Raw genomic sequence first — 25,421 nt, 5'->3', positions numbered from 1 at the left:
TTTTCCCCCGTAGCGCCAAGGTAACAAATACACACACTCCCTAGAACGCGGCACGAAGATACTGTATTAGGGAAGTCATTAGGCTTTCCGTCACGAAACATCCATCCAGAAAGAGAAAAAGAAAAAAGAAAAAGAAAAACGGGTCAGAAGGAACGGAAGTGAAACACGCCGTGGTTAAAAAGCTTTTCCCCGATAGTAATCATCGGGAAGATCACACACGAGGCAATGGAGAATGGTGGATGTTCGATGACAGGGCGGGATCAAAGATCAACTTGATCCCAAGCGAGATTTCCGGCGGACGGAATGCAGGTAGAAACTAGAACGCTTTACGGTCTCCAAGGTTTCCGGGCTTCTCGTCGGTATCAATGTGCCAGACCACGTAGTTGGGCAGTCCGACCACCTGGTATCCAGCTCGCTTGGCCATGCGGGCGAAACCTTCTGTCTCGGCTTGGTTCTCGAAGGCGTATGCGGGGAAGTTAATGCCGGAGCGGTGCACATCAGCCTTGACAAGGATGTTGACACCACCAATTCCGTCAAGCTCCACCTCATCATCCTTGTTGTTTCGCCAGTCGCCCATGCTGACCATGTAGGTGCGGCCAGTGTCGTACTCTTTGTAGCCTTCGGCCAGAACGGTATCGGTAGGCAGAGATGCGCGCAGTCGGCGGCCCTTGTCGGATTCGACCCATGAGTTGTAGTCAACTAGGAATGAAGATGTCAGCAATCTGCGTAGCGCACCGGGTGTCACGGGTATACATACAGCGACCCTCGATATCATGGCCATCCTGGTTGTAACGGTGGAACCAAATGTCTAAAAACAAAATCACTATCAGCTAGCTGTTCGATCTTTGATCCAACTTCTCAAGCAAAATCAACATACTTGGCACGAGAATGTCTTTATCGTGGGCCATAAAGTCCTCCAGGATACGCTCGGGACAGTCGGTTATGTCCACGTCACGCCAGTACACCCAGGAGTGATCGGCCTTCAGAGCCGAATAGAGCAGATAATTCCGAGCACGGGCAATAGCCTTGCGTCGTGGACCCTGTGCGGCGAACGAGTGTCGCTCTGCTACACTCATCTCCACATCGGCACCGAAATCCTTCTGAATCACGGTTGCACTGCGGAAGCGAACTTTCTCCTCGGCGTGGTTCTGGATGCGGTCGAGTTCGGAGGCGAGGTTTGCGAGAGTATCGTCTTTACAGTCACCAACGAGGAAGGCCAGATCGATCAACTCGTGTGGGTAAGATAGTTTGTAAAGGAGGTCGAAGTATTTAGCCAGGTAGGGAGCGGCATCACGAAGAGGGGTCAGGATGAGTACGCGCTCGCGGTTTAGAGCGGCCTTGGAGGTAGACTTGATGGGGTTCAGGTCGAGATCGGTGATGGAGGTGGAGTTGACTTCGTAGGGTTCGTGGCGGTTGAAGAGGACGGGGGTCTGGGCGTGCGCACTCCATTCGACCATCTCGTTAATGGACATCTCCATGGGGGACTTGTTGGACCCATAGCAGTAGAAGCTGTCGGGGGCCAGTCGGGTCAGTATGAAATGGTTTCCCCGATGATGGATTGGGTGTTCTCTCTCACCTTTGCATCTCTGATGCAGACCTGCTGACACCGCGCCACATGAGGATAAGCAGACCCGTCAAGGCTATGGAGACCAAGAAGCGAGTCCGTGTTAATAAAACGATGACTGCCCTCCATGGTGGCAATCTGGCCTTGGCTGACTTCCAATTAACACCGCCCTTTGGCAACAACATGATGAGAGATGACGAGATGTGAGGTTTAGAATTTCAGGGGCGATCCCGTCTCGAACACTCGTCGTAAAACCCCCCGAACGAATGTGGAGAAGAGATGAGAAGAGGAATGGTGAAGCGAATGGTTGATAGGGAGAAAACAGAATCGGGAATCGGGGGAAATGCGATTGCCTGCCAAGCCCTGGAGAACGGCTGAAATCAGTAAGACAAGGACATTTCTTTCTTATTCTACAGTTCTAATGAGCATCGTCGTATGTTGTTCTCAAGTATATTTTGTCTATTTTACTATTTTAATACTCGATAATACTCTGCTGAATCAAATAAGCTTATGAAAAAGTTCACGTTGACAGTTCAAACACAAGTGACAGCCAAGAAGACCCTTTTATTTTTATTTATAGCCATGATCGTCTATAACCCTGTGCACTTTAGGGACTATTGAATACTGTGACATGGGGTATATCACTATCTCTTCTTATTCTGTTACCACCCTGGTAGGGAGTACCAGTATATGACTGTGCTGTACCCCCTATTTATGTTGTCACTTTTTTCTGCAGGGATTGCGCGTACACATTTGACAGAGGTACTTGAATCCTCTTATTTAGTGACATTTTTAAGACGTGAAAAATGTCGTTCTATTACTCTTTCTCTTTAATTCGAAATATTTTATTCATTTCAAATTTAATTCCCACAAGTACGTACAAAAAAAGAAAAGAAATGGAAATGACAAGTATCTCCAGCACGAGTTTAACGTGAGACACGGCCTGGGCCCAACCCATATTTTATACGACGTACTGGGTACTCTGTTAGGCACCTATATTTCGAATGAAACGACAGTATAATTGTAAATTGCCATTCTCATCTGAAAAGAAGAAGAAAGAAGAAAGAAAAAAGTAATTCAACCTCGCATCCCTCGAAATCCAAATAATCTTTTAGACCACTTGTCCGTTTCAAGTCTGGACTGGGCCCACCGGCTGACGCCTGAGATGGTTTTCCAGTGATCGACGGCCGATTTGTCCCTGACAAGAAGAATCAAATCCCCTATAATATCGCGTGGAATATTGTTTGCATTCTTATGTCGTAGGCCCAGCATTCAAGGAATGTTTAGGAAATGACTGTATTTTAATACTATGTCTATGTATTAGAATGGGGTAAAGGCCACATAAATATATAGTCAGCCCAAACAACAATCTACATTGCAGCCTACGTTGAGCGATAATTATACTATCTCCAGAGCTTCCACGATATAAACCTAAATTCCGTAACTTACTGCAGGGCTGTATTATGATCTATGAATGTATAGGAGCCAAAATTTATCGGTTCAGGGCTGATAGGAAGGCTATATACGGCAATGCTCAGCACGTTTACAATTTAGTAACAAAAACTACCGTAATGCTACAAAAGATGGTGGTTTTCATCGAAGATGATCCATTGAGTCATAGCTATAGACATAGAAAAATAGAAGAAAATGACAAAGGAGATAAAAGAAATGAACAAAAGCCAAAATATATCCACCCGAATATATATATCCATAGTAAATAACGCCAAAAGACAAGAGACAAAAAGAAGAATAGCTACTTTTTTGTCCAAGAAAAGGAAAAGGAAAAGAAAAAAGAAAAAAGACGAAAGACGAAAGAAAAACCCGTGGCAAGGAAGTCAATCGACAAAGGAAAAGGCTTCGAGCAGATTGGGGCACCTCTTGTTTATCCCCGAGATCAAAGAAAAATATTGTTACACAATGCAGGCGCTAAATGCACATGGAGCGGGCAGACGAAGGACTAAGCCTAACAGACCCCAGAGTAAGGGAGAACAGCCACTGCTGCAAGGGCCTCATATGTGAATGAGGATGCGGCATAAAAAGGTAGAGAAGGAGTCATGATATCATCAGTGAACAGGAACAGTGTTCAATATCGGGCGTGCATCATCAATCTCCGCTGCGGAGTTATGGAGACGCAATGAGAGAGTGGCGACGGGATGGCGGCGGTAATGAGAAAGACGAAGACTGAGAAGGAGGGAAGGCAGGAGAAGAAGGACCAGTCATGGGCGGGGTGGCAGTGAGGTAGGAACTACCGAAGGACTGCGAGGTCGAGCTAGGCATGGAGTCATAGTAAGGAGCAGTGTAGGAAGGCTCGGAGGGCATGCTGGCGGCGATCTCATCGCAGAGCACCCGCATACCAGGTAGGCCATTCTTCTTCTGGCGCTTGTGTTCGGGGAACTCGAGGATGGGGCCGGGGCTGGTACTCTCTGACTTGGGAGAGCGGAACATCTGCTCGTAGGACTTGAGCTGGAACTCCAGGGCACGGTTACGATCGGCGAGCATCTCGTTCTCGGCTTTCGTGGCCTTGAGCTGTTGCTGGGCCGTTTGGTTTTGTTGCTGTAGGGAGCTAACTAGCTGCTGCAGCTGCATGCAGCGAACCTGGGGCTGCAGCTTCTCTGAGAGCTGCGGTGTAACTTGTTCCTGGCGGATAAGGTGGACGATAATGGCAAGCATGAAGTCGACTAGGTAGATGGCTCCTTGCACGATGTGCTCCTTGGATTGAGTAAGGCTCTTGGAAGGGTTCCAGCCTGCACGCTCGAGGAAGAAATCGTGGATGCGGCTGTCTAACTGGCGGTGCAGCTCGCTGAGGTTGCTGCGGCGGTTGCCCTCGGCGATGCGGTGCTTCTCGCGCTGGTCATCTTCAATAGATTGCGCGCTGCCCTTGCGCTTGCGGCCGCAGAGCTGCTGTAGAGGAGCCTTGCGGTTGAGGTTCTGTGGGGCCACCAGAGCCATGATTTCGTTTGGGGAGAGATCATTAGGCCAATCGACCGAGTTAGACTTTTGCATGGAGAATGACTCTTGCCAGGAGCCCTCGGCAGAGTTGGCCGGTGAGGGAGGTGTGATGATGTGCTCGGCAGCCGCCCAAGGTGACTTGAATTGGAAAGTGTCCTGGGGGCCAGGGGTGGTAGGAACAATGGCGTCCTTCACATTGAATGGGCTGAAAGGACCACGGGGTGGCAGAGGCAGAATCTGAGGAAGAGGAGGTAGTCGGCGCTCCTCGCCCACATCAGAGGCAGCCATGCTGGTGCTGGAGGTGAAAGAACTTGAATGTATGTCAGGATATGTAGTCTGAGATCAGGACAAAGGTAACTCACGGCAGAGAGCAGCGGCGGGAGATATTGTCAGTGTTAGAACCCATTTCTTCATACATCGTAGTTGGTCGTTGAGAAATGCGTGATATGTGCAGTGGAGAGTGTGTCGAAGTGATCAAAGTATGTTTGAGAGGATATATACTGGAAGATCACGGGTTATTTGTGTTCCTGTGTAGATCGCGGTCGACGAGGTCGTAGATTGAATATCGAGGAGAGTGCAGATAAAACAAAGTTGTATATGCAGTAATGGACAAAGGGGGCAGGCTATAGACAGAATAAAGAAGAAGCGAAAGCGAAATCCACACGAGGCGAGTGTGTATACAATGAGACAATGAATAGAAAGGGATACCATGCGGGCTGGGATGCATGTTTATATGTAGATTGGGATAGTACTTTGTTCCCCGTTCCCAGATCCCAGGGCCTCGCTGGACCCAGACGAAAGGAACCATGGGCCAAGGCCGATCCTCGATAGACATGAAGCGCGGAATTTCGGATGTCATACAGACAGAGGGTGCATTTCTTTGCCCCACAGCTTCACCACGACGGGGAAGCAAGACCAGCATCCCGGGTGGGTGCTCTAGACCACTTGCTAGTGCCCGCTTGGGCCCGGAAAAGAAGCAGAGAAGAAAATAATTATGCTCGGTATCACAGAGGTATCTGTCACATCATGCACAGACCGAACCTCACATACTACTCTGTTAGATCGACGAATGAGGGGAACACGATCCAGCCCGAGAAGAGGGTTCATGATGATCCAGGACCCCTAATTTGTCACCAAACTGTTGGGTGTGTCGCGATCGACACGGGGAAGATTTTAGATTTTTTTTTTTTCTTTTTTTTTTATGGCCCTTGCATCAATAGTTATCCCAATTAATGACGTTGGAGGTTCTCTATCAAAACCTCCGGAGAACTCATACGGATGTGAACTGTTGGTGAGAATGAAGCCGCTAAGAAAGAAAAAGAAAAATCACTGAACGACTAAAACTAAGGTTTGCTTGCATACTCCACAGTATCTATATACATCCGCGACCATCTCCGCATTCATCATCAGATCCCGGCTGAGACGTCGATAGAAGGTGAAATGCTTGCTGTAGCATAATCTCAGAATGCATCTCGAGAGGAGAAACTTCTATGATCGTGCTATACTATCAAGGGGTTACCCATTATCAACGAGCTAATACCCCTCTAGGCGCTTCTAATCAACTTAAATTGCCTAAATTAAATAGAATTAAGCAAGGACTGCGGGAGTGTCATGATACATGCGAGGAGGTAGGCATCAAGAATAAGGATCATGGCTCTATACAATGAAGTTGGGAATAATTGGTCTACGAGCAGGAAGCTATAAGCGCCATTGACGATTTCAGCGTTAGAATTAGCAAATATTATTAACTCAATTATCGTGTACGGAGTAAGCGAATCCCCAGAATAGACCCGAAACGATATCGAGGAAACCAGCGAGTTGGGACGAGACCCAAAGACCAGGTTACATTTGCTGTCAGGCAGCGAATCATGAGGATTAGGATGATTTGGAATTGTCTGACACACAGACGTTAGAGAATTGACAAGTCAGATGAAATTAATATCTATGTTGTATATCTATAATAATATAATAAATAATTTATTTCTAGTGAAGCCCTAAAAACCCTAAAGAGATGGACACGTTCCCCCAAGTGGGGATAGAGAGCCTTACGTTCAGTCATCATATTAATTTCTTTTTTTTTTCTTTCTCTTTGCATCTTTAATCTCCAGAACGTCAAATAACCTACTTCATACTCCATACATTTAATCTAATACTCATCCCGGGCTCTTTCGCTAGAAGAACCAATGGTTGTGGAAATAGAGCTGTCATATTCTCCCTTCCCGTCTCACCCAACAGTCAATCAGCTTGCCTCATGGCGACTCCATCAAAGACACTAAGTCACTAAGCCCCCACGTTCTGGCCGTTCGTGTTCACAATCCCTATGTACCGAGTAATATTCTGTTCTCTTATTAAAGTACCGTGACAAAAGCCCATAATTATCGACTTGCAATTTCATGCATTCTACTCCGTATTCACACTCCACATCGGAAAAGATAACCTCACCTAAATGCCCCCTCTTCGTGCTTTGCAGACTTCACTCTGAACCCCTGTTCCCATAGTTCCCTGTTTCCAGCATCTAGCATAAGTACCCGATCGGTGGCTCATACTGAATTTCGCATGCCCCCCATCTGCAGACGGTATGTAGAGTAGCTCGAGGGGGGAAACTCTCACACGAACCATTCGAATTCGGTCAAACTCTCTACTTTTTTTTTTTTTTTTTTTTTTTTTTTGGAGTTCCCCGGACCAATCTGGGCCCCAGGGATCTTCACGCTTGTCCATTTTGTTCCCTCCCTGCTTACCATTTTAAGTAGCATGCATGTAAGATCTCCTCTCCGGATCTGCTGAATAGCAAAATCGAAATCTTTAACTTTCGCGGATCAGAGAATAGACTTTGGTCCGATCACCTGGGACTTATTCTGAGACTTCCGTTTCAACATTGGCCCTACTTGCGTGGGTGTGCGTGTTATCCGGGATGTAGACATCTACGCCGTGGATTACGAGGTCGATCGTACCTCGCATAGTGTGAACGAACCCCCCTCTATGTGTTGATGGGGTGGCCGCAAGTGGTCCGATGATCATACTTTGGTAGCCCCTCTTTCGATATTACACGACATTCGCTACGAGCTCGGACATGATCCCCGTCCCGTGCGGCTCTCCTGTGTAAGGAACAAGCCACCGTACACGGAGTACAGATTTATGGGTACTCATTTTCTCTGATCCCCTTCTCCTTCATGCTGTCATCACAAATCTTACGGTACGCCCAGCCCCAATGAGCATCTCCGATACCCTCTTCCCACCAAATCATTCCCAATAGTCGCCTTCCCGTGCCATCCTTGACCTGTCAAGTTTCAACTGTCACTGCCATGGCGGGGACAGTTTAAGAGGAAACTTATTTTAATAATATAGATTAATGTGTGGAGAAGGAAGTCACTTGACTATTGGATGATTTGAGATCTTCCAATGCAACTGAAATACTCCTTTTCTTTTTTTCAGGGCTAATTCTCGCCAAGCGCTTAAGAGCGCCTCATGCACGATATGGGATCCTCTTCCCTGTTTCTACTTACTAAGTACGGAGTAGCATGGCGACTTGGATCATGGAATTTGTTATAACCCTTGTACAATAATATACCCACCTGGGTCCTTAGTCTATGGTATTTGATTCGATCGGGTTTGTCAAGTGCGATATCGACCTCTCTGCTTTTTTTTATGAAAAATCTTCGAGTGTTACTGTCATCTTCCCTGTTTCCACTTTACATCACCACTCTCAAATTCCGTACATACAGTGCACTACTGTGCGTGTTCCCCACTGGAACGCCTATAATTTCCCTCGTTCTATTAAGTGGCAAGCATGGAAATGCAGGCTCGTGTCAGACTGATCCCACAGCAGGGGCTGTGTGGTCCTTTAGTTTATTCAATAGAGAAAGGCTCTTTGCATGAAGTGTTGGACGGCATACAGAATACTCTCCACGCCCAAGAGCGTTGATAAACAATAATTGTTCCCACACATGATATCACCTAATATCGAAGACGGCATAAGCAGCAAGGGCAGATGATCATGACTATTAGTTCAAAAGCCATGTGGATCTCAAGACCTAACTGTCCATTCTGTACAAAGTACAATATCATCTTGTGTGTAAGGTTCACTGTTGATTACCCGAATAGGCACCAAGCGTCTAGTAGACCGTTCAAAAGTACAAAGTACGTGAGAAAAAACAAGAAATCCTCAAACAACACCAAAAGCCCTGAACTCCTCAAATCTTCCAACTCCAAGAACGAGCATGCAGGAACTCTCTAATTACTGTGGATAGAAATTTATTCCCCGAGTGGTGTAATTCGCCACCGGCTCCTGTAAGGACCACTCCCTAGTATATAGATCTAGCGGACGCTCACGGTGCATAGTACATACGTATGTTGTATGAACTAATTCTGGAACTCAAATTCGCCGCATCTGAGAGGTCACACTCGAGGGGGCTTCTCCGAGGTACATGGTGCATGCATGCATACACATACAGCATAGATACTGCCCCGTGGAGTTCGCGATCGAAACAACATAGGTACTGTGTGGAGTTCTGTAAAACGTACATTTTTATCTATCGTTCAGAGATCGCCTTGGTGGTCTGGATCCGGTTCCTACATGATGCATTGCCATACCGATTCGCTCTATAGTGCGCTCGGGGCCTCCACCATTTCCCATTACCTGGGTTGCCAGTTGCCTCCAATGCAAGGCGGATGTATACCCTGGTAGCCCAGGCCTGAAGATGTGCATCTTTATTCAGGTACCCTTGTTTTTTTTTTTTTTTCTTATTCGGTTCGACCGGCATGCATCATATTCGTGCGAGATTTGAGTATGAGATGACAAAGTACGGAAGCGGAGCTCCATTTGGAATCTCCTTGCCACCTTCATATTACACTGCATATTATAATCTCTATGGAGTACTCCGTAATCTCGAATGTCAGCTCATGTCCTGCGCTCCTCTCCACTTTTTTTGTTCTTACGTGCTGAGCGGGCTGGTCTGTAGGTAAGAGAACGACATTACCTACATACGGCGATGGCGTTTCCTTGTATTCTGATCCAGTTCATCTTTCCTGAAGGAAAAAAAGAGAGTCAATATCCACTATCAGCGCCGCCAGACCCCAAAAAGAGTTTATCTTGGTAGTTCCCTATTCACGTCGATGACGATGTAGATCAAGGGCACTAAAAAAGCCATCCAAAGTACAAAGTACAAAGTACGTACAATATACAATATGCGATGTCTACAACGTCGTATATTATGCCCAATCAGGCTATGATCGGTGCTGTTCTGCTCGCATTCATGTCAGATCCTATCAAAGTATATTTTGCCCTTGTATATCCTTTTACCCTTGTATATCCAGGATTCTAACACTGACAGATCAAAATGTCTACTTTTACATCTGAAAGGTTTCAAATGAGGGACCCAAAACTCAGAGGAACAAAAATAATAGAATAATAATATCGAAGAAAAAAGGCATAGGCTGATCATCGTAGCAGCTACCGTCCTTGCAGTCTCTATCTGTTTTTATCTTCTAGTTTCTACGCAATAACGGTTCTACATTCTGTTTTGTGCGTCTCAGCCGTGCAGGAACGGTCTGGGGCCCATGTAGGTCGACACATGCGGCAATATTTATACGCAAACACACATCCAACACCCCCTCCACAGTCGTCATCCTGTCCGCCACTACTTTGTACGATACACTGCTCTACATCGGCCTAGATCGCGGAATTGGCAGTTCCCCGTTTCACGATTGGGAGTTCATCCTTCAAGATAAGATTCCGGTGACCATAGGGCTAATGCACAATGTTCTTCAGAGCGTAAAGATCGCCAATTCCCCTCTTCCCAGCCACCGGGATACCACTCTGCATATCTAGTTGCGACTAACTCGATACTACTAGCACAATGATCTTGTGAGCACACTAGCATGAAATAATATCTCAATATATGCATGGAGCACGCATTAAATAACATACATAAAACAATAGCCAACCCAGTCTATCAAACCCCTCAACGTCCCAGCCTTCGTTTAACCTGATATCCCACGCGGATAAAGCAACCAACCAATCACACTACGTTATGTTACTACCGTCATCCATTTCGAGTTAGCTTCGATCCCGATCCCCTTTCGCCCGTCCAGAAGGGGTCTTCGAATCGGATTGAGCAACACGGCCCGGCGCTGTGGATTCGACTGATCGAGTTTTTCAGATGAACTGGGATGGTCTTGGCAACTCCATTTTAACTGTTTCTAGGCTTTGATGCGAGTCGCAGGGTGATCCCGAGACGCACATGGCAGTTTGAGTACGTGTATGGACATATCCTTACATTGATTGTACTATCATTACATCCCTAGCATATACAATATTTATCTCTTGACAGGTACAACATAATAACATAATAGTATTTAGACCTACCTACTTGTGAGAGTATAGGAGTAGGTATTTACTTGTCCACATAGAATAATATAATGCTATCTTCATCACGGTTCTCATTTTCACAATATGTAACAGCACTAACCCTATCTAATAAACCCCGAACTAACTACCAACCGGGGACCAAACCCCCCACAAACCCAGCCTTGCCACTTCATAAACCCCGAGGAGTAAACCCAACAGCCATTGACAGGACAAAGAGGCCCGGGGATGACTTTCTATCTTCCTCCCGTCTCTAGCCCCTCTGTCCGATCTATGTCCCCGATCCTGTTCCTTGTTCCATAATCTATGACCCATCCGCTACTGAGGCACCTAGTCTAGTAGCTAGCCTAGAAAAAGAATAACGCACACACTCCATCCCACATGGATGTGTTCTACCGATATCCAGTGCCTAGCGTCTGACGGCTAGCATACCCACCTGGATCCATTGTTTATGATCCTAGTCGATATGACCTCGGTTGGAATGGTCGTTGTGGGAGTGGGTTCAATAATAGAGTAGTGGACGTGTGTAGCTAGACACAATCTGGGTAATATGTTGTACTTGATTCACCGGGAGTTTTGTTATCTATGGGTTGTGGATGTGGATGTGGATGTGGATGTAGATGTGGATGCTTGCTGTTCGGCTTTGCGGTGCGGGATTTGGAAAATGGGGAGGCTAGATTCAGATTTGACTTTGCGGATCTGGTGGAAGTTAGTCCATGGTTTAATTAACCGGAGGTTAGAGTTAACGCTTGAGGGCTGAATATGGCGCGGCCATGGCATAGCATTCGTGCTGGTGGATATACCTCTTGTTTGGATTAGCCAAAGCTGGAAAGTGCTTTGACGCTTCGGGCTTTGCTGGAAATGAAAAATCGGGCGACAGATCCAGGGATAGGCCTAGAGTACACGGACGAACGGCAGCTAAGTCTGCGAAGACACCATGTCCGAGGGACATGCCGAGGTCCAATTGACCATGGGGAGGTCGCCGGCTCTTCGAGACTTTTAGTACGATAAACATCTATGGATGTATCCAAGGGAGCTACGTTTCTTGGGAACGTCAGTGGTAAAAAAAAGTAAGGGTACAATTACAATCATTAGCTCGCGCGCAACTAGAAAAAAAAGGGGATATTACGGCACTAGAAAAAAGCTCAAGGAATGTTTACACAAGAAGTACAACAAGAACCGAGATCACGCCCACAGGCCCGAAGCAGCCTCCCCTCTCGGTATCAACAGGGAACAAGCAGGTTACAAAGGGCAACCGAATGCATTAGGACGCGATGAGCGAACCTTGGAACATAGCAAAGCAATCAACACAAAGGATAAGGAAAAAAAAACTCCTTCCGGGGAAGCGGCTCCCGAGGTCAGAATCCATATTGCGAATTTTCTCCACAAAAGACCGAATTATTATCGTAATAACTGCAATGTGGAACGAATATTGAGCTCGTTGCTTGGTAGACTTTTGTACAAAAATCCCCAAGGTCATTTGAATATTCCACTAATCAACCCCTTACAGAAGCTGGGCAAGGGCACCGAAGACAGCGGCGAGGCCGACGACGGGGACGTTGGCACCGTTCATGAAGGCAGCACCGGAGCTGGTGCTGGAAGAGCTGCTGGAGCTAGAGCTGGAGGTGCCGGAGCCACCGTTGGCAGTGGTGGGGTTGTTGTTAGTGGCATCACACTTGAAGCCACCCTTGATGACATCATCGCTCTTCAGCTTGCGGAGATCGTCACAGCTGAAGTTGCCGCGGGTGCTCTGCATGTTGAAGCTACCCTCGACATCCTTGAGAGCACCGAGAGAAAGCCTATGCATTGTTAGTATTTATGTGCGGAGAAAGCTATGGGAGCAAGGTCGCTTACTTGTTGAAGGTACCGCTGAAGTCAATGGCACCGTTGACACGCTGGAGGGTAGGCAGGCTGATGGTGGAGAGCTTATCATCACGGGCAATGGTGAATCCACCGTCAACGGTCTTCAAGACGGGCATGCTGATGTTGGACAGCTTGGAGTTGTCCTTGAAGAGTAGGTCACCAGTCTGGGTCAGGTTGGGAGCGGAGAAAGTCTCGAACTTGGTACCCCAGAAGCCGAGCTGACCGGTGAGCTTCTCGAGAGAAGGCAGGGAGACGGAGGAGATGTTCTGGAAGGTCATGTTGGTACCGGTGCCCAGGTTGGGGAGGTCGACCTCGAGGGTGTCGTAGTTACCCGAGAAGCTGATCAGATCGGTGGCGTTCACAAGGTTGTTGATGTTGATGGTCTTCAAGTCACGGTTGTTCTGGATGCTGAAGGTACCGACGGTCTTGAGGGTGATGCCGTTCAGGTCAGTCAGACCAGTGTTGGCGATGCTGACATCGCCAGCCTTAGTGACACCCTTGGCGAAGGACAGAGACTGAAGCTTAGGGAGGGCCTCCCAGTTAATGGAACCAACGGAGTCGAGCTCGGCGAAATTGAGGAGGGTCAGGGTGGTGAGACCCTCCAAGTCGAAGGCCTTTCCGATCGTGGTAAGAGTAGGAGCAGTGATGGAGCTGACGTTGGCACCACCAGAACAGATCAGACCACCGTTGATCTTCTCGACACCGCTCAGCGAGAGGTCGCCGCTGTAGGACTCGTCAATGGTGATATCACCCTTGATGGTGGTGCAGGTGTTGATCCCGTCAGCATCGCTCTGGGTCTTGATCTTAGTATCGCCGCAGGCTATAGGATGGCACTGTTAGTCGGTGTATGTTGTTGTTAGGAACAGAGTACTTACAGGCAGCGAAAACAGCCTGGCTGGCGGCCAGCGCAGGGAGGATGTACTTGAGAGACATGATGGATTCTGAAGCAGATGTTAGCGATGAATTCTGGTGTGGATTTTTCGATCAGGGGGGTGGATTGCTGTACCGATTAGAGATATGGGAATGGTAGAGCAGGTAAATCCGCAATGAGTGATTAGAGAAGAAGCGCTTCAAACGAGAGGGAAGCGGAAATACTGCCGAGGGTGTATAAGGCAGGAACTCTCAAATGGTAAGAACGAATGGACGAAGGTTGGAGGAGAAATGAGAAGAAGAAGGATCCTTGGGGCGAGAAAGGGGAGGTGGAGATTGTTTGTATTCTAATCTTACCAGGTGCCACTTTTTTACTTATATGGGTTTATCGATACCAAAGGGGGGATGAGAAAAACACACACAGTACCGCATCCGGCATGTCAGGACAGTGCCAGGTATTTTATCGCCGGTTTCAACTTGACCGATTAGCCATAATCTTACCACTATTTACCCAAAAATTACCATTAAACTGAAAATTACTTCAAATTACCAAATTACCAAAAATAAAAATAAAAAATAAAAACTCAATTCTTAAATAATTCCAGACCAATTCCTGCTTTTGAGCGCTAGCGCACTCTTCCAAGGTTGTACCATGTCCCCATTCGTCCCCCTTTCTCCATTTGGTTATAGGGTATTTTGTTTACTCTGATGATTCATCGATCTGTATTTTTATGGATGCGGAATATCATTGTAGTTCACATGTAGATGTTTTTGTCACTTTTAAAATGGGCCATGTACTCACTAAGCAAGGTACTATGTACTCCCTGTACAACTTAGGGACTGGTTGGTTAGGCCTCGCCATGGTATGACTGATAGTTGCCACAGTAGATTTTATACAGCCATCATTTGCACACTGTCTTGTTGTCTTGTAGCTTCTCTTAGGCCTGTCAAAGGTACCTAGTCACATATCCTCGGTATCTTGGACATGGACAAAAATCCCATGTAAATTTATACCCGTCCATCGAGAGAATACAGCGTTACCTTTAGACGGGGGTCTAATAATAATGCATAAATACTAGCTTATAACGAACGTCCAATCCTACAGCGCTTGACAACAACGGGTCAATCAGAACTTCGCTAGCCAATTTATCAACAGCCCCATCCCATCCTATCTATCACCTGCTGTCGTCATCATTGCGACCAAGCTCGCTCGAAACTCCCCTGTAGATCTTCAAATGTCTTGTGCTATACCTTTGTTCTCATTGGATATCATTGCATTTATATGAGACAATATCCAACCCTTATAGCTATTATCATCCAATATACTCCGTACATACTTGACAATCGCTGTATCCCTCTTAACACTCCGTACAGAGCACATCACCAACCATTATCCCACCCGAAACAGTAGCCACGCAATCGATAAACTTGGTTTCGAAGCTTTTCACTTTGATAGTGGCCGATCTAAATTTGCGGGAACCCAAGCCTTCTATGGACCCGCCTCCTGCCGCTATCGTCGATGCCCCGGTATGCGCGACTCCTGATTGGCACGTTGGAATGACTCGCCCTGGATCATCGTCAATCCTCGCTGTTTCCCGAAAATACAGCTCTACCTGAGGCGAAACAATCGCCCCCCCTTCCTCGCGAGTATGATATGCAAATGGTGTCAAAGGCTGATCTTCAGCATAGAGCCATCCAGTCCGATCCCCTGGCCCATATTTCATGCGCTATGCGCACAGCAGTTGGCATAAGAGGTAATTTAACTATCGGAGATCAATACGGAGTAGTCGATCGCAACTGATTTTGTGTAGCTTCGCCACAATTTCCACTTGTACCCAACTAGGTACATAATTTCGCTGAGAATATCTGCACCTACCTTGCCTATATTGTACAATGTACAGCTTTAAATCACAATGATGCAGCTCCATTATGATCCACGACACATTGATCTGGAAATTTTCAATGTATGGCGTACTGACAAGTGAAAATTTCAAGACCTGTGCGCTTTCGGTAACAATCCAGAACCCCGGCTATAACTTTGGCCCCGAGGATGGAGCTTTAATTAAGACACGATCAAGCCATGTCTAGAGCTTCATCGACCCGGCAAATCTTCAAATAGAAGTTCCATCGCATTTTGCTCTCCCAGGCCCAACGGAATTGACAGAGTTGACCACTGGATATTCAATGTTTACACTACACAAATATGCCCATTCGGGTGGCAACAAAGTCATTATTGGAGATGTTACAGTGTGTAAAGTCAGGAAATGTTTCAGAACGGAGCCAACTGCGTCTCACCCCACTCTTGTACCGCCCCACTAAGTGATATGTTTTTTTTTTTCTTCGATCGCTTAGAATCCTATCAGAAAACTTGGTTCATTATGTATAATAGCATTCTACCTTTTCGACTATGGATCATGGCCGCGTTGTCATGTAGCAAAACCCGTGTCTGCAAAATTGCAAAAACAAAATATTGACACAGGCCTTGATACCCGCCCATGCTCATTCCGCCACAAATATAGATACCGCGAAACATCAAGCTAGGGCCAGCTCTGTGCTGGCTGGCCTAAACAACCACTTGTCACATTACAAAAGACACATGTGTACAAAGTACTCCGTATGGTGATTTCTGTCTCATGGCATTCAACTCACATTCCCGTCCTGTCGGCCCTAAGAGGCCGAGAGACTGGCCACGCACCGGAATGCGTGGAACGCTCAGCAACGGGTGTGCCTATCTAGGGGTCGCAAATGGCCACATTCTCTTTAACACCAGACCATCATCGAAAGCAAACAGGCACAATTCACTCGCCGGATATGTATTTATATCTTAATCCGGATCATCGTAGTCGTGCACACTAGGACTGCAATGCGAAGATCTCGTGGTCTGTTGGCTTCCAAAACTAGTGGTCTCACAAACAAGGATCCATTCTTGTTTCGAACTGATACAGAAACGTCTTCGGGGGTTTGACTCGGTCCATCGCTTCAGCCTAAATGCTAATCTCTGTTTTTACTGGTCGATCTCTAATTGCATTAAATGACCGGTCGGTTCATTTCCACTTTTCTTTTTCCCTCCCGGATGTAATTAGTCGGCGAGTTAATATAATCGTAGGTCACTGACGTGAGCACCTGAATCTTCCATGTAATCTCCATCTTCTCTAATATAAGATCACACCGATATCATGACTATATCTATCTATACTTGATCCTTTAGGTTACTAGGAGTCGTGGTCGAACTTTTATGTAAAAGCTGTTGTATTGTATTACGAAGCTACCATGGATCTTCAATTTCGGTCCACGGGGTGTTCCTGCGGATAGTTCCTACAACGGAGTATATTGCATCCAATCGTGTGACTTTTCAGTATAAATCCAAGGTACAATTCTCTTCATACTTTTTCCGCATGCGCCTCGCAAGAATTGATTTGCTGGTGAATACCATGGAGTGAATCCAGGATATTTATAGCGACACAGACTATTTTAACATTGAGAATGCTAGGAATTTTATTGGTTCAAACAGCCCTTGGATTCGATTCTAGTATGTAATATATATATGTAGATAACTGATTAGAAATTTTCTCAATTTCTCATCAACATAAATCATAAAAACTGCTTGCAATATAGAACTGAATGGTAGAACTATCAATAAGTACAGGTATTAATAGCATCATGCATTCAACACGTCGCGCACCATATCCATCACGATATTCAATTATCCTTTCATATGCCAGGCTAAATGATAATGTAATGAGCACATCACGCTCGCTGGGTGAATTTTGATTTCCAAGAAGCTCGAGCCACGAGTCTACCGCGGAAGATTTTATATACCATCTCTCGGCACCAAATTTTGCTTCTATGCGATACATAAGCAGGGCCCTGTTCCATAATATCCAGCAACGGGTATCTTACAATATGTGGGACTGCAGCAGCTGCGATAGTAGCCCGCGCTTGTCACGGCAGCACAGATACAGTCACAGCAATGGGGAGCGCCGATATATGCTGCAAAAAATCCACTATGACTGCATACACTAATTCAAAACGGATATTCAGATGTTGACGAATTTCTTAGGCCTACGTCTACAGAGAGAGCTAGGTAAAATAAATGTACAATTCAATCTAAATTCTACTCCCGTAAACTTCGATATAACTTATAAGTCTTGATGCACAACCCCAGGTTAGAAATACAAGTTGTAATAACTGTGCAGTGGGATGTATAACTTATCTTCCATGAGCAGGTATGGATTCTAGAAGTAACTTTCTGGAGGGGCTTGGAGGTCTCCTTATGAGGAAGATATATAGATAGTTGTGTTGAGTGGAGAAGATATTGAAAAGTATATGGATTTGAATACATGGGACAGCTCAAGAAAAGTGGTATATTTAAACCCACATACAAGAAAAATGAAATCAGTTTTCATATTGAGAATCAACGCTCAATGATAGAAGTATGCGTGTCTGTCTGTTTAGCTGCCATTGAAGAGCATCATTATGCTTGGCACTCGTGGGGTAGCGCGGCGAATCCCCAACTCCGCACTTCCGCAAACCCCAGCTTCCCCTATAACCTTCTCAAGACTTCCTCAGAGCTGGTACATAGGTCATTGGAAACGGGGTATCTCATATATTACTCAAGAATGTCACTCAGACGCTCAGCCCGACTGGGTTCCATCCCAACCATCAAGACACCCCTACGGCAAAGCGCAGCTTCGAGCGAAGCAACCAGAGTCCAACGCAGCGCTGTGACAAAACCTCGCAAGGCACCCACAAAGTCCAACAAATCAGATAAAAAGCCCACAAAGACAAAACCAAAAACAGGAACCTCTTATTGGTCCCCCGAGCCAGCAGTCACAGAGAAACAAGAAACAGACAACCAGCCCTCGACCACTAACCTCACGATATTCAGACCTCAGACCCCCCCTCCTCTCGACCGCCCCGTCGACCCGCATCGAACAAATGCAACCCTCATCACCCCTCATGGTTCAACGGTAAACGCCTACCCAGCCCACCTAGAAGATGCCTCCCCCTCGAAAACCGGCCTTCCACGTCCGATGGCCACAACAGGGACATTACTGGAGAAGGCTGTCGCGCACCTTATAGCAGCAGATCCCCGCATCGCAACAGTGATTGAGCAGCATCCATGTCCGCTCTTCTCGCCTGCCGGCTTAGCAGAGGAAATCGACCCCTTCAACAGCCTGACCAGCAGTATCATCGGCCAACAAGTCTCCGGCGCGGCAGCAAAGTCTATCAGGAACAAGTTTTTGACGCTGTTTGATTTACCGGATACTATTGCGCCGGATGGACATAGACATGCCAAGTTCCCGACCCCGGATCAGGTCGCTAAGTGTGATATTCCTACACTGCGCACGGCGGGGCTATCGCAGCGCAAAGCCGAGTATATCCAGGGCCTTGCGGCAAAGTTTGCTAGTGGAGAGCTTGGGGCAAGGATGTTGGCGCGGGCTACTGATGAGGAGCTTTTTGAGAAACTTATCGCTGTGCGTGGATTGGGGAAGTGGTCGGTTGAGATGTTTGCAATGTTTGCGCTCAAGCGCATTGATGTGTTTTCCACTGGAGATTTGGGAGTACAGTAAGTTTATATCTTGTTTTTGTTCTATGCAAATCCTTTGTCTTATGGCCGGAATCGTTTGTGTTGTGGGACAGCGGGTTTATTGACACAGTAGTAGACGCGGTTGTGCTGCCTTTGTGGGTCGTGATGTGAGCAAACTAAAGGTTAAGGGTGGTGGTAAGTTCAAATATATGGCTGAAAAGGATATGCTGGAACTTGCTGCCAAGTTTGCACCATATAGGTATGTCTCACCCTGTTGATTATGTAGACAATGTGCTTACTTGCATGATCTAGGAGTCTGTTTATGTGGTATATGTGGAGGATCGAGGACGTTGATGTGGCTGTTCTTGGTGGTTAAAAGACATAGATGTACTACCTCTGTGAATCAGGCTGTCTTGATACTGTGCGTGGTACCGGACATCGCGAATTTGGGATCTGTAGTATAGATATTATCATAATGCATATAGTCAATGCTTGACAGTGAATTGTGGCTCTGCTTTCGTGGGTATGAGAAAAGGGGAATAATTGAAGATGTTATACATATGCAGGCAGATGAGGTTGGGCGCCTGACGCCCAAACACACCAGGCCTGCATAGGCTACGTTACTTCAAAACACTCTCGTCTGTTATGAATACAGCAAGAGGTGCAAGGTCCACTTGTTGATTACAAGATTGACCAGAGGTATAAGCGCGCGAAGAAAATCGATTTGTACAGTATCAGTACACTCAGGCTGCGTAACCAAGCCATGGGCCGCCGACGACGACGCCCATTCCATTACGAAGAAAGCACACCAGGCGTTTATTCCATGTCAACAACAATGCTACCGAACCTCCCCTGTTTTCATATTCCATTGAACCAAGCAGCAATGGCTTACTTGCGGACAACAAGGTTGTCAAGGTCAGCACGCTCCTTAACCTCCTTCTCGATCTCGCGGATGATGGGGCTAAGGTACTCGACGTCCTATTTGATTCGCATCGTTAGCATTGTCTTCGTTGCGGTGAGTGGATGCCCCAAAACGGAGTCGGGATGACTGTGACAAATCCATGCAACAGGATTGGCCGATATGGAGATCAATGCGGGGAGGGCGAAATTTGGATGTTGGGGACTCACCTCCTCAGGCTTGATCTGCTCGTTGGCGGGAAGGAGAGTGTGGGAGATGGAGCACTGCAATTGACACATTTGTTAGGTTCTGCGCCAGTTGGAGACAGGAAGGGGGTTGGTCGAACCTGGAAAGCACGGCGGATACGGAAGACACGGTCGTAGGCCTCCTTGGCAGGAAGACGCTTGATGGCCTTCTGGACGTTCTCACTCTCCTCAGGGATCAAGTCATCGAACCTAGTTTGGCGGTTAGCAAGTGTTTTGGTCCAACCCTGCCGCGAACGATATCCGAAAGACCGGGCTTCCGGGCAAATTCGACACAACTGCGATCGCATTCAAAGGATATGCCACCGGTGCGCGACGAATTCGACCAGCCAATTCCAAATCTTTGTCTCAATCGCTTGTGGTCGGGGGGTCGTCGATGTGGGAGGGCAAGATTTACTTGAGTCCGAGTCTCCTGTAGCCGGCGGCATCGGTGTACCAGTGGGAGAGAGGGGTGAGCCAGCTCTTGAGCCATGGGCGCTTGACGATGTAACTGGCGAGCGAAGGGGCAGACATTTTGAATCCCGGGTATCCCAATTGACGTGGGTGTGGTGAAGGGTTGGTAAGGCTATCCGACTGGAACACGAGATGACCCGATGTTGCGAGGTTGTGCAAAACGGAGCTCGGGCGGCTAGTCCTGAAATGGCAGTTTTACGCCTGAGGCTACTAGCACGTGATATTTGTATGCCTCAGGCGGTGGAGAAACTGGGAATGTCAATCGGCGCACTCCACCTTACGGATGGGTTTCCTACATCATATCCCCTTTTCGATCTTATCGCTTGCTTTGACAGAGATGGGATTTGTTAGGCCTCAAAGCAACAACTAATCCTTGCTTACACTGAGAAGCTTGTTTGTTCTGAGAACCCCGCCCACGTCCGTGCTGCAAGATAATAGAACATTGCGCATTCAACGCGATTAGACCGGGTTCGGCAACCATCGGCCCCGAAAACTCTCTCTCAATCCTCCATCATTACTCACACCTTCTTCCTCACACTATTCACGGACTTTGGATATTCGGATAAATCTATATTTCTTTCCCAGCTCGGTTTGAAATAGGGTTCTTGGGTTCCGGATCGAGCACCCGATATGCTCGTGTCCGGGAGCCCTCGTTGATTCAGTACGGTTCGACAAGCTGCGTGAGCGCCGGCCACCAAGATGACTACAAACGGCCGAAGCGCTCCGAACAGCTCTCAAAACCAAACTCGGTCAATCCATGTCGACAATGCTCCAAATGTGCCCGCCGCACCGAGCTCTGATTTCAAAGCACGCCTCGAGGTCTTTTCCACCAAGATACCCAACTTTTACATAGCACCTTTCTGCGGAGCCAGCGCTGGCGTAGCCTCTGGTATTGTCACCTGTCCTCTTGATGTTATCAAAACGAAGCTTCAAGCCCAGGGTGGGTTTCGGCGGGGAGCAAAAGAAGTTGCCTCGGGGGTGCTGTATCGTGGCATGCTCGGAAGTGGAAGGAGGATTTGGCGAGAAGATGGCGTTCGCGGTCTCTACCAGGGACTAGGTCCAATGTTGCTGGGATATCTTCCCACCTGGGCTGTTTATCTAGCAGTCTATGACCGGACTCGTGAATACTTCTATGACCAGACAGGTAGGTACCTCCAGCATGGAGGATTCGGTCATTCATCAATACTGACTAAATTACAGGAAGCTGGTGGTTATCCCGCGGCTATGCATCAATCACAGCTGGTGCATGTTCAACGGTTGTGACGAACCCCATTTGGGTCATAAAGACCAGGCTCATGTCACAAAGCCTTAAACAAAACAGCGAAGGAGTGCGAGCCCCTTGGCAATACTCAGGAACATGGGATGCTGCTCGCAAGATGTATCAAATCGAGGGCCTTCGCTCCTTCTACTCTGGCCTCACCCCGGCTCTGCTGGGACTGACTCATGTGGCTATTCAATTCCCCCTCTACGAATATCTAAAGATGGCGTTGACAGGCTATGGTATCGGTGAACACCCCGATACCGGTAGCTCACACTGGATGGGAATATCCGTCGCTACTTTCCTCAGCAAGATCTGTGCAAGCACAGTTACATACCCGCACGAGGTCTTGCGGACCCGCCTTCAAACACAGCAACGGACTATTCCGGCACAATCCCACGAAGAGATTGCGTTCCGCGGCGGATTGAAACATCCACATGACCGCGGCCGGTCGGGCGGCATATCCTCGTCAGACGGAATGCCTAGCCGCCCTCGCTATAATGGCATGGTGCGCACGTTCCAGACAATCCTCAAGGAAGAGGGATGGCGTGTATTTTACTCTGGGATCGGCGTCAATCTGTTCCGGGCCGTCCCGGCCGCCATGACTACCATGCTCACCTACGAATACCTGCGGAAGCAGATCAATAAGTTGCAGCATGAAGGTGCGCTGAGGATCCAGATGGAAGAAGAAGCTGGGAGATCTATTTGACACCCACGATATATCAACACACAAGAGACTACCTCCTATCCCCAATCTCCTCCCTTCATATCCGCTTTAAAACATCGCACCCCACTGCTTCTGTCCGCCAAGTCCCTCTTTTTCCTTTTGCCACAACCTGTATAGACATGGGCAAGGCGGTCTGTTGCCCGATATTTGCAGATCAATCTTTAGCGAGTAAATTTTGGCTACTGCATTCTGAAAGCATACGAGAATCTCGGCATAGATGACATTGTCCTCCAGACTTTAAGGCTCTGACATGTGAAACAGCTTTCACATGTCTTCACATGCTCGCTGCATATTAGCTGAAAGATTATTGTCCCTCAAAGCATGACTTTTCTTTTCTTTCTTGTTGCTTTTTAAACTTGTCTACTATCTTCCTGGTTTTTGCACGTCTTTCCTGTATATACACCGCCTATTCTGCATGCTTGCCCATTCTCGTGAACATACATCCTCGAATAAAGCAATGCCTTTTATCTCAGATTTTGGAAGACGAGGGACATATTAGAATTGAAGCCCACTAGGAAATAATAGCTGGGGATCCATCTCGACCATTGCGAAGCGTCTGGTGTGAATTCTAAAGGTCCTCTAGACGTATCTCTTTGGGTACCACCTCCTTTGCACTAGGTACTGTATTCAAAATCGTGGTGGTTTTAACCTTTAACCATGTGTTGAGTTGAAAGCAACGAGAATACCTCTGAGAATAGCAGATCAATGTCAATAACTTCTATGCTGAGTTTCACAATTGTAATAACGGAAAATGCCCCTCTAAAACTCCTCCTCCTACATGATTAAATTAAAGCGTACCCTACACTCTCAACAACGGCTTTGCAGATCAAAATTGTCAGCGAGACCTTCCAGAGTACGAATTGGCAAAGTGATACCATGTTCCGCTGCTCTCGCAATAACGAGAGATCCAAGTTGAACGTGTTTCCGGAAAAGCTCGAGTATCTCCTTGTTGTGCCCAAAATCATTGATGTGATCACAAATGACTTTCACCAGGTCGTTGAGAAGACTGGAATCCCGGAGAGCAATAATTGAGGAGAAACAAGTGGGAAAGTGAGAGGCTTCTGAGAAAAAGTCGAGAGATGGATCAACGGGAAAGTTCCAGGCATTCAAAACAAATAATATGTTATATAATTCATACTCATGTGAAACCCAACATGAGATAACCTAGATTCAAATCTAGTCGAAGCAACAATGTGCAAGCTTACGTTGTATTCCATATGGGGAAGGTAATGATAGTAGATGCAGAATGATGCAGCCCCTCTTATAAGTTGAATCAAAGGCACAACTTTTATACTGAAGTTAAAGTGGCTAACTAAAGTGGCGGACTTTAAAGTCTAGTTTCGAACTTGATGCTGATAGATGTATAAAATGCTGCCCAGGCTGAAAGTAGAGTGGTTGTGCAAACATATGGAGAAACCACGTGACACATTATTTAAATTTGCCGCGATAATTTTTTTCCTTCTTCCCTTTCCACTTCCCTTTACACTTTTTCTTCGACAATCATCAATTTGTACATGTTTCTCAAGTGTTTAATGTCAGCGCTTCGAGTCTCAGATCAACAGACGTCGATTTTGATCAGGATCACTTGCTAACCTAACTTGGATCCAACCCAATTATGTATGCCATTGGCTTCGTGGGCCGTTTGATATATTGAAAGGCAGCTATATGTGCCTGTATAGTCTCATCACCCGTGTTTATTCTAACGCACCTCGCAATTCCTTTGGCCACCTCACACATCCCTTCACTATTCGCATGATGAAAAATTTCAAGTTTGAACTGGGTTGTCAACACACTTAGACTCCCGGTGCATGATCATTCATACACTGAAAATTCTGATTGAATATGAAGACGAAGATGTTATTTCCAGTTGGATCTGGTTTATTCCCACCTATATAGCAACAAATAACAATGAACAAGAAATTCCACATGCTGGTATCACGAACTTTCATCAAACATTGCCGTAGCGGATTTAATCTATATCATACATGTACAAAAACACCTTTAAACATAGGTACACCTCAAGGCCGTCCCTTCCCACCATTCTGTGCTCGACTCTCTTCAAGTGCTTGTTGAACCCAAGACTCGTCTTTTCTTTCAAATGGCGTAGCTCGCTGATAAGAACCGGGCCCCGGAGCTTGGGTCTGGGCATCTCGCCGCGCAGTGCGGATAGAGCTAACACAGTATGAACAAAGGAGGACAGCCATGGTGAAAGCTGCAATAGGAGCATTGAGAGACTGGATCAAGATCAGTATTGGAGGACCCATTTGATATGAAAAATAGACGGAAAATTGGACAGTTTGGCTAAGAAATTAAGCGGGCTGATAGAGCTCAGATTGATATCTGCAATTCAGTATACATACTCCTTTTGGCTTGCCTAATGCTTTGGGATTTGGCGTTTGTTGGGCCATTGCGTCCACGCGTATGTTGTGTCTGACTTTGATATGGGCTTGAGCTATCCTCAGGCTCACCTTTACCGGTCAAGCTTGTTTAAGGAGGTGTCAGTCTTAGGAATGACGAAATTGAGCAAAACAAAACAACTATATGCGAAAGAGGAAAGGATGAATGGTCACGGTGATGGTAAATGAATAATGGTGGTGGTGCTCAGGCGGAGGCGGAGAGATAGGCGGACCTATGAAGGGGCAGAGCGGCCAAAGGCCCAATGCCTGATTTTGTAGGGTTGAT

The 25,421-nt window shown here is 46.8% G+C and overlaps 7 protein-coding genes across 7 annotated transcripts; 2 read left to right on the top strand and 5 right to left on the bottom strand.

Moving 5' to 3' along the window:
- Positions 1–316: 316 nt before the first annotated feature.
- Positions 317–1,749, bottom strand: N7537_004891 (ANP1/MMN9/VAN1 family protein; the record flags this gene model as incomplete). Its single annotated transcript, XM_056895948.1, has 4 exons — positions 317–699; positions 758–808; positions 878–1,509; positions 1,577–1,749. 4 exons carry the CDS (start codon positions 1,747–1,749, stop codon positions 317–319), a joined length of 1,239 nt encoding a protein of 412 aa, XP_056755696.1.
- Positions 1,750–3,685: 1,936 nt separating this feature from the next.
- On the bottom strand, positions 3,686–4,931 carry N7537_004890 (putative HLH DNA binding domain protein; the record flags this gene model as incomplete). The annotated part of the gene is made up of 2 exons (XM_056895947.1): positions 3,686–4,823; positions 4,876–4,931. The coding sequence occupies 2 exons, from the start codon at positions 4,929–4,931 to the stop codon at positions 3,686–3,688; spliced, it is 1,194 nt and encodes a 397-aa protein (XP_056755695.1).
- A 7,450-nt stretch (positions 4,932–12,381) lies between these two features.
- Positions 12,382–14,049, bottom strand: ecm33 (GPI-anchored protein Ecm33; the record flags this gene model as incomplete). The annotated part of the gene is made up of 5 exons (XM_056895946.1): positions 12,382–12,676; positions 12,732–13,560; positions 13,616–13,681; positions 13,747–13,808; positions 14,033–14,049. 5 exons carry the CDS (start codon positions 14,047–14,049, stop codon positions 12,382–12,384), a joined length of 1,269 nt encoding a protein of 422 aa, XP_056755694.1.
- Positions 14,050–18,229: 4,180 nt separating this feature from the next.
- Positions 18,230–19,516, top strand: alkA (DNA-3-methyladenine glycosylase II; the record flags this gene model as incomplete). Its single annotated transcript, XM_056895945.1, has 3 exons — positions 18,230–19,179; positions 19,277–19,399; positions 19,453–19,516. The coding sequence occupies 3 exons, from the start codon at positions 18,230–18,232 to the stop codon at positions 19,514–19,516; spliced, it is 1,137 nt and encodes a 378-aa protein (XP_056755693.1).
- A 512-nt stretch (positions 19,517–20,028) lies between these two features.
- Positions 20,029–20,814, bottom strand: N7537_004887 (ubiquinol--cytochrome-c reductase subunit 7; the record flags this gene model as incomplete). The annotated part of the gene is made up of 4 exons (XM_056895944.1): positions 20,029–20,118; positions 20,269–20,322; positions 20,385–20,493; positions 20,699–20,814. The coding sequence occupies 4 exons, from the start codon at positions 20,812–20,814 to the stop codon at positions 20,029–20,031; spliced, it is 369 nt and encodes a 122-aa protein (XP_056755692.1).
- A 639-nt stretch (positions 20,815–21,453) lies between these two features.
- On the top strand, positions 21,454–22,721 carry N7537_004886 (uncharacterized protein; the record flags this gene model as incomplete). Its single annotated transcript, XM_056895943.1, has 2 exons — positions 21,454–21,898; positions 21,955–22,721. The coding sequence occupies 2 exons, from the start codon at positions 21,454–21,456 to the stop codon at positions 22,719–22,721; spliced, it is 1,212 nt and encodes a 403-aa protein (XP_056755691.1).
- Positions 22,722–24,757: 2,036 nt separating this feature from the next.
- N7537_004885 (uncharacterized protein) lies at positions 24,758–25,147 on the bottom strand (the record flags this gene model as incomplete). Its single annotated transcript, XM_056895942.1, has 2 exons — positions 24,758–24,973; positions 25,100–25,147. The coding sequence occupies 2 exons, from the start codon at positions 25,145–25,147 to the stop codon at positions 24,758–24,760; spliced, it is 264 nt and encodes an 87-aa protein (XP_056755690.1).
- Positions 25,148–25,421: the final 274 nt, after the last annotated feature.

The sequence above is a fragment of the Penicillium hordei genome (assembly GCF_028827395.1).
Source record: "Penicillium hordei strain IBT 12815 chromosome Unknown utg000002l_segment0_segment0, whole genome shotgun sequence".
NCBI lineage: Eukaryota > Fungi > Ascomycota > Eurotiomycetes > Eurotiales > Aspergillaceae > Penicillium > Penicillium hordei.
This window is presented reverse-complemented; position numbering and strand designations above follow the sequence as displayed.